General features: G+C 43.7%; 1 protein-coding gene across 2 annotated transcripts in view; it reads left to right on the top strand.

The window, feature by feature from the left end:
* The window catches only part of CDS1 (CDP-diacylglycerol synthase 1), a 229,918-nt gene that overhangs the window by 198,094 nt on the left and 19,663 nt on the right, over positions 1 to 12,161 (top strand). Inside the window, exons 1-2 of one of the 2 annotated variants that reach the window (XM_068187843.1) lie at positions 2,565 to 2,650; positions 10,629 to 10,756. In XM_068187843.1, coding sequence (XP_068043944.1) covers positions 2,570 to 2,650; positions 10,629 to 10,756 — 209 coding nt within the window. In that variant the 5' untranslated portion in view covers positions 2,565 to 2,569. Of the gene's footprint in view, positions 1 to 2,564; positions 2,651 to 10,628; positions 10,757 to 12,161 lie in introns of those variants that run through there. The other variant, XM_068187844.1, reaches the window with a different exon arrangement.

The raw sequence follows: 12,161 nt of genomic DNA, 5'->3' as shown, positions 1-12,161 counted from the left end.
TCTCCCAGTGGCCCTGCCCAGAAGACTGTTCACCCCTCACCCCACTGTCACCAGTTGTTCATTGCTTGCTGTACACTGACTCATCTTCTTGAATTTGCCTTGCTTCTGCTCATTAATATGCATTGAGTACTTCACCTTTTCCTTCTTTGACATTATTGCTACTTTTTTCCAACACACCATTTGCTAAGAAAATTTTTTTTACCTCCCAGGTTTTCTAAACAAATTCTCTTCCCCTTCACTGTTTAGGTTAAGGATGGAGCACAGATGTAGAAGAAATGGAGGTTCTTACTCTTCTCTTAGATGGGATGTAAAAGTCTGCCTAATGATCTTTATGCAGGTATTGAAGCATGGTCTCTGTCTCATTGACCACAGAAAGGTTTTTTCTGTGGCAAAAGAAATCTAGTCATTCTAGCCCTATATTTTTCACTCCTGGTTTACCAGGAAGGGCTGTAACAAGGTATATACTTCTTCAGCTGGATCCAGCTGCTCCACAGTGCAAATAGGAGCACCTATTTGGGGTGCTCCTATTGGGGAGCACCAAATTGGTGTCCACCCCAATCCAGGCTACTGATGTAAATGTGGGATCTGCATGCTGAGGGAAACAGCCTGGATGTCTGCTTCACACACTGCAGCAACCATGGGCAGTAAAGGTGTGGAGACCAGACAGACCACTTCTTATTCTCTTTGCACAGAGAAAATAAACATTTATGATTTCCCCCCAGACAGCTCCTCCCATTTGCAGGGCCAACAGGCACATCTTGCACTTTAAGTAAGGGAAACTGGTTTCTTCTGAGAGCTTTGCTAGAGGAACACTCACAAGGGAAAACTCAGTAGGAGAAACATATTGAAGGAGGAGAGAGAGTGAAAAGGACACCCCATTATTCATTGGGGTCCCCTCTGCTCACCCTGTATGGTTTCGGTTTCTGACTTTCTGGGTATCTGTTTCCCACTCTCTCATATTCTGAGCAAGGAGAGCTGAATTTTTCCAACTCAATTTACCGCATAATATTTCACTTATGGAGAAATACATCAAAATTATACTTAGCAAGAGCAAAGTGTTGGAGAGGCCTGGCCATATTACTGACCTGCAGTGGGCTGCTGCTTTCACCTTTCACATTATGTCACCAAGGGACACAATGCCAGAAACTGTGCTTCTGTGGCCTGTCTGGCCTGGCTTTGGGTCTCTGCTTTGCCTTGTGCTGGACCAGCCCTTCTCTTAGCACACCACATTTTTGCAGTTTGTTTGAGGACGCTGCAGACATATTACCCCCTGACAGTGTCAGCAGTGCACAGGTAAAACCTTTCACATAAATGGCTGTTTTTCTGAAATACTGGGGTGTCCCCACTTCCCGGCAGAAAGACTGGAATTGTTTTACTAATGTCCTAATCCATGTCCACCCACAGCATCAGTCCTGAACCATGGTGTTTACATTAAAAACATACCAAGCATACTTTTGGAGGGACATAATAATAGTCTTGTTTATGTAATAAAACTAAAAAAAAAAAAAAAAAAAAAAAAACTGAAACAAAACCAATCAAGGTTGGTGAAGCCAGTCACCATACAGATAATGTAAATGACAGCAGGAGTGGCTCAACACTTCCTCGCAAAAGGTGCTGGCCCTGTGTTTGCAGGCACAGTAAGTTGGTGTGTGGACATTAAAGTGATATCTAGACTGAATGTCTTTATGGGAATGCTCCTAGGCAGCCAGCTGTTGCCATGGCCAGGCTGAGAGTAGCCATACAAAAATGGTAGAGTGGTACAAGCACCGATACAGGATGCTGCAGGAATTCAGCACCTGTAGCTGGCCTTGATGAGTGCTTTTCTCGACTGTGAGCTCCTAGGCAGATGTATTTCATTTCTGTGCAGTCTGGTGGCACCACACTCGGCAGTGCACATGGCATGGGACGAGCCAAGCACCGCACCTGCCTCCGTAAATGGACATAGAGCAGGTGGGCATGAGCATCCCAGAAGGAAACAAAGCACTCTACAGATACCCGCGCGGGCTGCAGCACGGGCGCCCGCGGGCGCAGATACGAAGCTGACACCGGGTCTGCCTGGAGATGCCTGTCCCAGGCTCCCGGAGGATTCCAACGGCGGGCTGCAGGCACGCAGCGTCCCGCGGCCATTCTGGCACCCAGAAGATAACAACCTGGAGCTCCACGCCCGGGTTATGGCGCTTTGCGGGTGCTCAACGCCGCAGCCGTCCAGCCTCGGGCGGATGGGATGCACCGGGCCGGGAGCCCCGCGGGCCGGACCGGTCACTCCCCGCCCCCCGGGGGCGGTGCCGGCGGCGGGGGCGGAGCGCTGAGCGCACCTGAGCGACATCGCCCGCCCACTCCGCCCCAGCCGCGGTCGCGGGTGCTTCTTTGCTCCCGGGGCGCCGGGTCCGGCCGCGCCTCCGAGCTGCGGCGTCGTCCACAGCTGGAGCGCCGCCTCCCCGGTAGTGGGGACAGCACCGGGTTCCGAACAGGAGGAGGAAGGAGAGCCGCCGGGCGGGCTCCGCGGCGCGGCCTCCACTCCCCCACGTCCCGATTGCGGCCCCGCCTGCGCCCGCTCCCCGCCGGCGCTATGTCGGCGCGGCGGCGGCGGAGGGCGGCTACAGAGCAGGAGGAGGAGGAGGAGGAGGCGGCGGAGGCGGGTAGCGACAAGGTGAGGACGCGCGGGGGCGGCGGCAGCGGCTTTTGGGGCAGGGGGACAGCTCTGCCTCCCCCCACGGGCCCGGACCGCGCCGCCCGTGGGGCTCCGCGCTGCGCTCCTGGCTCCGACGTCAGGGACCCTCCCGGTCCCTCCCGGGCTGTAACGTGACCGCGCTCTCGGGTGGCGGGAGCAGAGAGAGGGCCAGGTGCTCAGTTAGGGGTTGTGTGCTTACGCGTGTTTTACCCCATTGTCATTCCCTCGTGGCGAGACCGAAATGGGAGCGGCCAGGCTCTCTCCGGGCCCGCAGCGAAAGCTCAGCGCCGTAGCTGCGTGTCGTATCTCACCTCTTGACTAGGGAGCTGATGGCGTGGTGTAACCCCAGCCGCTGCTGAGCACCACCCGGCCGCTCCCTCACACCCCTCATTCCCCCCCGCCCAGTGGGATGGGGAGGAGAGTCGGGAAAAAAGGTAAAACCAGTTGGTTGAGATAAGAACAGTTTAATAATTGAAATGAAATAGTAATATTAATGAAAAGGGAGATGACAAAAAGGCATCTGAAACCCAAGGAAGTGCAAGTGGTGCAGAATACAATTGCTTCACCACCTGCCCAACAACGAGCAGCAATCAGCCTTTCTCAGCCAATACCCCTCAGAAGAGCCTTTGGCCAGGTCAGATCAACTGCTCTGGCCCCTCCTGGCTTCTTCTGCACCTCCTCACTGGCAGGGCACGGGAAACAGACAAGTCCTTGACTTGGGCTAAGCAGTGCTCAGTGAAGCCAACACATCAATGTATTATCAACATTATTCTCCTGCTAAATCCAAAACACAGCACTGTAGTAGCTACTAGGAAGAAAATTAACTCTATCCCAGATGAAACTGGGACACTGGCCCAAGCAAAGAGCATGCTTCAGTGTGGTCGGGCCAGTCCAGTCCAGTAGCACTGGAACTAACTCAGAACTGTGATCTGCTCCATTTAAAGGCTATGTCAGCATTTCCTCAGCAACTCTTTCTGCTTTATGCCCTGTTAAGTGATAGGCATTCACCTCTGGCCTGGAAAGGACTTACAGTATGACATTTCTGCTAAGGCAAGAGGTTTTTGAAATACTAAGTCTATGCATCAGGTTCATTACAGTGGCAAAACAGCCACAGTGCTGTTCTTTTGTTTATTGTGGAGTTAAGGCTTATCTCTACAAAAGCTAAGCACATCACCACATCACAGTTGCTAACTGTCTGTATAAAATGAAAGAGAAGGTCTCATTTGGGTAACTGGAATTAAAGTTTAAAATTGGTATCTAAATTGAGGTAGCAATATGTGTGTTTTTACTTGAATCTGTAACTGCTTAAACTTGCATGGATGTCGATGTTGCAGAGAGTGTAGTCTGCCTTAGGCATTGTGGCAAGGAACTGGAAAGTGAAACTCGGGACTTTTTATTCCATGCTTTGGTTGCTTTAATTCAAAGCCAATGAACTTGCAATTTGTAGTGCTGTGCTGACTCGAGAGCTGTGATCACATAAGGTAGTGTTTAGACTATAGCTGTGCGCAGTATTTCTCTGTAGATGAGAATTAAGTTTTAAACATAATTTCTCATCACAGTGTGCTCCAAAAGCTGTTCTTCTGTGGAGATACTCTGGTTTGCTTTATTTTGCACAGTAAGTTTATTTCTGAGGTGTCCGGTGAGCTGCCCTCAAAGAATTCTTGATCTTCAAAGCCTCTGCTACCAAGACCTCCAAAGGGTGCCTCTAATCTTAGTTTACCTGTGTGATTTTCAGAGAAGAAAATGCTGTTCTTACTTACAGGCCTACTGCGGTTTTACTCCAGCTACTCGACAGCTTAGTGTTTTATCCCATTTCAGATGATGTTGAGCAGCCAGGAGGTTGGTGCTGTGTATGCAGCCAGGATGCTGGTTACAGGAGATGGATTTCAATGTGCATACATTTGTATTCACTTGAACAACAGATACAGAAAGTCTTTTCCACTGCACAAGAGACTTTCTCATGGGTTATTTGTGGGACTCTCTGTGTACTCACTGGAGTTGTTTAACCTATCTGCAATGTGCCCAGCACTGGTGACCCTTGTCGTGGCTCACAAGTGACAGTAAGGATTGATTTTATGTATTAAGCTGGTTTTAGTGCCGTTGGTAACTGTAGAGATAAACCAGTATTTTGTACTGAGGTTTCAATCAGTGGGTCACAGTTTGGGACTCTGTTTTGAATATGAGCACACACATAATGTCTGCTGTAGGTGATTTGATGAATAGCATCTGGTCATCAGGATTCACAGGTGTCACATTATATGGCTTCCTAGATGGTTGTCGCTCTGCTCTATCTCTTGCCTGGACTTTACAACAAGTAGATAATTTTATTGTCCTCTGGCTATTTTGAGATGATCTTTTTGGTGTGTTGATCCTGTATTTGGACTCAAAACTGGTTCTTTGGCTGATAACTACCCAGGATAGCCATGATGCAGTGGTTTTAAACTGCTTTCTAGAATGCAGCTCAGAAACATCACCTTCTTCATCACTTGTAATGAAGGAGAAAACTTGTTTCTTTTGATCGTATGTGTTTCATTCTGCTTCTGCTCTTGTTGGCCCAAACCAAGCCTTCCATATATATAAAGGCAACATTTGCCCAAGTAGAGAAGCCCTCTGTGTTTATTGAAGAACTCCAGAAACACTAAATACGTTTGAAGGTTTTTCTGTATTCTGCTCTGAGCCCTGTTTTCAGTGTGCTATCTGGTACTTTTCATGTCACACTTACTATGTCCATAGATGCTCATTTCCTACTGAATTTAAGTGAAGCTGTTGGGGATTTTCTTCTTCATTTGTGTTCCTTTTGTCACTAATTGGAAACAACTGGTAGCTATTTCTATATTGATGTAGTTTCAAAGGAAAGGTAAATTCCTTTTTTTTATATGAAGGAAGATGATATACCCTTTGTGAAAGCTTCTTGAAGTTCCCAAGCTCTGCAAGTCTTAGTGTCTCCAGTTGCTCACTAGCTTGTTGAGCTGGTGACATTTTGCAAAATGGCTGTCAACATGCCTTTGCTTGCAATTTCACAAGTTTGTTGTTTTATTTGTATTGTCTTGTGGCACACAGGAGTGATTTTTTGGTTGTCACTTTCTTACTTCCCACTGCTTGCCCTGACTGTTCTTTTCCTAAGAATGTCTGGTCAAAGTGCCTTCATAAATACTCTGTGAGCATTGGGAGAAAGAAGAATGACTTGGCATTCAGATGCCGATCTTCATGTATTCATGATTCTTTTAAAATTTCAATTGTTTGCTTTCTTTGCTAAAAAGCAAGGGACAGTGCTTTCAAATGCTTCCCAAAAAATTAGCATATCCTGGGAGAAATCATACAGTTATTCTTCTTTGGACAGGGAGGGGGAAGTGTGATTTTATTGCATTGCTGGCTGTTAATCATTTATAACTATAAGAAGCCTGGAATCACTGAATGCTGTTTCTCTTGTGGTATTGAAAAGACTGTTTCTGTTCCATGGGACAGCCCTTCCAGGGAATCAATTGGCAGATAAGTTGCTCAGACCTGTGAAGCTCAGTTGGGCACTTGGATCTTTGATGTCCAAAACCTCACAAACCTGCTGGGACATAAATGAAATTTCTAATTGCAGTATAGCTTATTGTGGATCTGTCTGTCTGCCATGGATCACTTAGTTGCTTCATTGGGATTGCTTCTCTTGGAGTTTATCAAAAATAGATCCATTTAATTTTCACAGAGAAGTCTAACCTCTATGCTTTCTGCTACGAGCATGGTAATAATAATCAGGGAAGACTATTTCCAAGCCTTTGTTTTCTTGAAAATGGTGGTGAATTAGTACTAATGCAGACAGCGAAGGGTCTGTAGTTTCCAGACATTGATTCAGTATGTGCAGGTCTCTCACATGTGTTTCTGCATATGTCAGGCTTTAATGGTTTGGATAAAAAGGTTTCATTATTCACCTTCTGATACTTTGATATCTTGGCTTCAGAGGAAGGTATCAAGGTACAACTAATTAAATACTCTACAATGTGTTCTAACTGAACTATTGACTTTACTATGGAACTTGTGAGAGAGACTGCAGAAAGATCAAAGATGGAGAAGAAAACATACTTTGAGTAACACTTAGACTTGTAAAATGACAATAACTAAATTCTTTTGCTCATTAACTTTTTCTCATAAATTGTTGCACAGTGGCTTAATTTTTTCAGTTGCTCTTCATGGGGATGTTACTTTCTCAAAGAAGAACATATTTGCTCTCTACTTAGGAGTTCCTTATGGTGTCCTGGAAAAATGCCATACAAGAGGAACATTGCAAGTGCCTTTGTAACAAGAATAATTCTGGTGCGTGGTTTGCTTGGCATGTATTAATTGTAGTGGAGGGCATGTGGTACAAAACAGCAGTTCCGATGTGTGGCCTTTTAGATGATGAAAGATTGAGAGGTCTATTTTTCTCTCCATGACATATGGCTGTATTTCATGAGCTGTTGCAAAATAGCCGGCAAGCAGAAATCCACATGGAAGCCTAATTTATGGCAAGATGTCACATGTTCTGAATTCCTGGTATGGCGGCTCAAGCTCTTGACTGGCTGAATTTCCCCCTTTGTATGGCCAAGTGCTTATGTTCTTGTAGAGAAGATTGAGCACAAGGATGAAAGTCTTGTCTTTTGAGAATATTAAACTTAAACCATCTACCCCTTACAGACACTTTGTGTGTGAATCAAGCTGGCAGGAGTGGCACACTCTCTGTATATAAATAAACAGTTCTGTCACCAGCAGTTTGAAAACTCTAGGAAAAAATCCAAATACCTCTGATAAAACACTTAATTTGGAGTGGGGGTTGAAAGGTTTCCTAGGCACTTAGGACTGTACAACCTGTACTGGTCTCAATTAACCTTTGTAAAACTCCTAAATACCTGCTCACAGTGTGAAACCCATGGCATTTCCCATGGACCTTCACAGGTCCTTGATGTTACTGTGTACTAAGGTTGGCCACATCTCAAATCTGAAGAGCAGGAGAAGGAAGGGCTGCTTTGGTTTGTCCTGAACTCCAGAACTGCTTCTACAAGGTCAAGTTGCAGTAGCAAGGCTCTTGATTTTTTTTTTTTTTTGAGTACTTTTATAGTGATTAACTTAGTGTTTCCTTCCATAATGATTGTTGTTGTTTGTGGCTATAAACTGGAATGTTTGTAATCAATCACATAAAATAATTTAGAAGATTATTAGCAAGAAAATCTTGTCCCCCAGTGATGGGGTTCTAAGCGCTTAATGATGCAGAAGACAGTTAACTAGCTTTTAGTGAGCAATGTCCTCTTTGGCTATTAACTTTACAAATTAAATGCCTTATTCAGGAAATTGTTGTGGCTGTGATAGCAGTTAACTGGAAAATAAAACATTCATGGTAATTTTTGAGGTATGTTGCCCAGGGAAGTTGAAGACAGTTGAGGTGTTGATTCCCCCCTGGTTATTTTAGTAATGAAAGGCAAAAAAATGCACCAAGTTCTAAGCAACTTTCAGGTTGCGCCAGCCAAACTTCCATGTGCTGCTGAAAATCACATCAGATAAACACAGACCCCCTTCTTCAGGCTGGTTAGATACTCTGAAGAAAGCTGTGCACTTGTGAATTCAGATGTTAGAAGTAGCAAATTTAAAGTATTGCAGATAATAAGGTGCTTATAGGTGATAGTTGTGTGTTAAAGATCAGAAGGACAAAACTAAGTATTAATTTTTAAAATTGTTTTAACACATTTGTTTTCTGCAACACCAAAGTGGAATAAAAAGTTTGGGGATATTCTTAGTTCTGAGTGCTTAAAAGAGAGAACATCTCTGCCATCTGCAAGCAGGGATTAATATTAAAGACGCTAAGTCATGGTCTTAGGGCCAGGATTACTGCCTGTCATCTGTGCAGTGAGTAGTGTCTTCTAGGACTGTACAGACAGCTTGCTGCACTCCAGAGCAGGTCACAGGAGTTGAAACATGGCTTTGGAAAAGAGCTGTGATCCCCTCAATTTCATCTATAGTTGATTTCCTAGGCTATGGTACAACACTGTGAGAAACATCTCTGAATAGCAGGGTTGCGAGTGTGGTAATTTTTTCTTAATTTATGTGCTTTTTCAGGCATTCTACAGACTTTCTGAAGTCTGGACCACAGCTTATTTGCTCTTGTTACTTGTATTAATTACAGGCAGAGTTTGCCTAATTATTCAGCTCAGAGGTTTCACTGTCTGGGAAAGCATTGATCACCTTTTTGAAAGAAGTAAATGGTGTAAAATTGAGGGTTTCATCCTGAGCATGTATGTGGTACATTAAGTGAATGAGAAAAACCCAGGCCCAACTTAAAAAAAGAGAGGATGTACCTACCCACTTGCCTTGTTCATGTGTGTAGCGCCAGCTCACTGTCCCAGGTTCTGAAAGGTTAAAAGCATTGTCTTAATGGAAAGGATGGTGTCCCTGAAGAGCCTGGGGAGGGTCTGAGGTTGGAGCCTGCCTGCAGCACCCTGGTCAGCTCTTGACCCCTGACCCCTCCACGGCCGCCTCTGCCCAGCCCCGAGGTGTGGGCTGGGCCCTTGGCTTTGAGCAACCAGCTTTGTAAAACTTTTTCTGCCTCGTGTTGTTTGCAGAGGCCAGGCACTGGGACAGAGGTTACGCTGAAGTGCAGCTACAGGGAAATCCCATGGATTATAAACAGAGTTACCACGCTAGGCTTGGGTGGGATGACTGGGGGTATAAGCACCTAAATTCTGTGGTGTCTCATACTGTGGGCAAAAGAAAGGATATACCTGTGCTGGCTTAGAAAAAGTGACAAAAATATTCAGAACAAGGGAAGAAAATAATATTGTTATGGAAGAGTAGGAAAGATAAGCAGAAATTTTTAATGAATGACAATAGAGTAGAATGGAAATAAAGGAGAAAGAACTGAGATGAGGAAGTTGGAAAGAGAGGGAGATGGAGAAATAGCATATAGCAGTAGAGAAAAAAGTTTTAAAGCACATTTACTTAACAGTCCCCAGAACTGTTAAGAGCTGATGAACTTGAGGCTCCAGGGCAGGCTGGAAGCTGTTTGAGATTGTAAGAAGGTGAGGCGAGTCAGGGAGGTCAGGAAGAAGTTCAGGTCTCAAAAGAGCCAGACACTGAGCTAGAGATTGCTCTCTGCATTACTGCTGTGCCAGGGCTGAGTGCAGATTTCCAGCTCCCTGGAGCTGTGGTGTTTGCAACTTTAGAATGACTGAAGTCGCCCTTCATATTGGCTTTAACTGAGGGAAAAATAGTCCTGACAGTGTGCTCTGAGAGTTGGTGACAATTTGTACGTTGTCACCAAAATACGTGGTGCCCGTTTTGCATTCGGGTTAGACACACTCAGCGAACACTGAAGGAAGAATTATAGCATTGCAGTCATACACAGAATTATTTTGAGTAATACTGTGTCCATGGTACGCATGGTCACTTCACAGTTTGGTTTTGGATTGTTCTTTTCAAGCCTAGGTTTCAATGTACCATGTATAAAACTGCCAGCAACCTCTTTTTGTTGTATAAAGGGACTGTTTTTGCATGCATGACGTTTTCTGTTTTTTCTTCTTAATGTGACATTTAACCTTCCCCTTATTCCATGGAAGGGTAGTTTGAAATGGAGGTGTGTTAGAGGGAATGTGTCAGAGCTTGGGGATTTTTGGGCAAACTCCAGTATTCTGTGTCAGCTGGAGTATTTCTGGAAACCTATATCCATGAAAAAGTGATGCCTAGAATGTGAAGTTTCTTGACTACAGCAGGTAATGTCACAACATCCAAGTACAGGCCTTCCTATAAACATTTACTGGCATACATTTGTCTCCTACAACTTCTACAGTTTCACTAGTACACCATTGCTGTCTTTTAGAAGGTAATGCAGGTATTATCGGTTCCTAAACTAATGTTTAACTCAGAATATTGTTTTCTGGCAAAGTACCTGATAATCTTTCATTTTGTCTTGAGTTTTCTGATAGTTTTATTTTTATTTTTGTGATAGGAAGTGGATTTGGAAGAAAAGCTTCATGAGGTGGACCTTAGAACTGATTTGGATATTCCTGATGTTCCTCCACCAACAGACAGCACTCCAGAAATCCTCAAGAGGGCTTTGTCAGGCTTATCTGCCAGGTACAGTGAAAGAAAGAGATCTCAGATTTAACAGCTGGTGGCTAAAAGTCATACAGATTATGTTGCAATTTTAATTCTTACAAATTGTACTGCAGTTTTAAGTTTCATATGGTAGATGTGAAAATTTCAAGGATAAATTGTTGCTGGATATTATTGATTTATTTATGCTTTGATAGTCCCTTCAGTGGAATATTTTTTGCATACACCTGTGTTTACCTATTGCATGCTTTTCTTAGTGAACACAGTTTACATAAATATCTACTGAGTCAGAGCATTGCAATAACATGGCCTAAAGAATTTGAATTACAGAATGATTATTTCTGGAGGTTTTAATAAATTGATATCCTACCTCCAAGACTGAGAGGGGGATTGGTTTATGAATTAAAAGATGTGTAAATTCTCAGGATAAGGTTTGCTATATTTTTGTGACATTTCTACTTTTAAATAATTTGCTGTACAGTTAAATACATCATAGCTGATCTGTCCATACTTGTTAAAGCAATGCTTTTTTTTTTCCCTGCTGTTTCTTTTAAAACATAAGTTTCTACCTCCATCTTCCCAGGATCTTGATGGCCAGCAAATGTGAGGGGATGTGTATGTGTACAGATAGACTGATAGTTGTGTGGACCTGCATATTCATGAAGGCTGTCAAATAAAGTTCCTTGTATAATTTTTATGCAGTCCCTTTACAATACCTGATCAGTCAAATGCTTTTGGGGCAAGCAAGTTTTCACTGATGCAATGAAAGAGCATTTAGGTGATAGATACCAAAAAACTACCTACTAAAGTGAATATGGGTGTCATGTATACATTATGCTCAATATAACAAATTGAGCAATATGCAGTGTATATTTTAGAAGCAACTTAGGTCTTGCAACAGTCAAGAGAAGGATCTCTAATCCAGACTATAATTAAAACCTTCCAAATCCTTGTAAAAAAACTGCTCTCCAGCAGATATTTCCAATAGCACTGTGAAATGAGTTTTTTGCCTTGCTCATTTTCTAATCTGTTGTCCGTTTCTGTTATGTCCATGAGCTATATGCAGATATAATGTTTGAGGTTTTAAAAAGCCTGTTTCTAAACTGCACGAGCTGTGAACAGAATGTGATGTTCTCTATTGCCATCACACTGCAAGGAGTGTCTGTTTCAGAGTTCTGTCATTGTGTTAAATGTGTAAATCTTAGCTCTCCAAATCAGACTTGTTCCAAAGGGCATGGTGATACCTCAAAGCCTGCAACTCAGAGATGCAGCTGAAACCTTTCCTGTTTCATGGGCTTGAAATTCTTTGTTGGAGTGTTTACACAAAGGATGCTTTGAATGAAAAATTAAGTTCTTGGTGCTTTATGAATGCTGGAGTTGAAATTACTTGCTGGTTCAGTAGCCAGCAATCCCAGCAGAGTCATTG

This window comes from Anomalospiza imberbis, chromosome 4 (assembly GCF_031753505.1).
Source record: "Anomalospiza imberbis isolate Cuckoo-Finch-1a 21T00152 chromosome 4, ASM3175350v1, whole genome shotgun sequence".
Classification (NCBI taxonomy): Eukaryota; Metazoa; Chordata; class Aves; order Passeriformes; family Viduidae; genus Anomalospiza; species Anomalospiza imberbis.
Note: the sequence above shows the minus strand (reverse complement) of the source record. Positions and strands in the feature narration are given on the sequence as shown.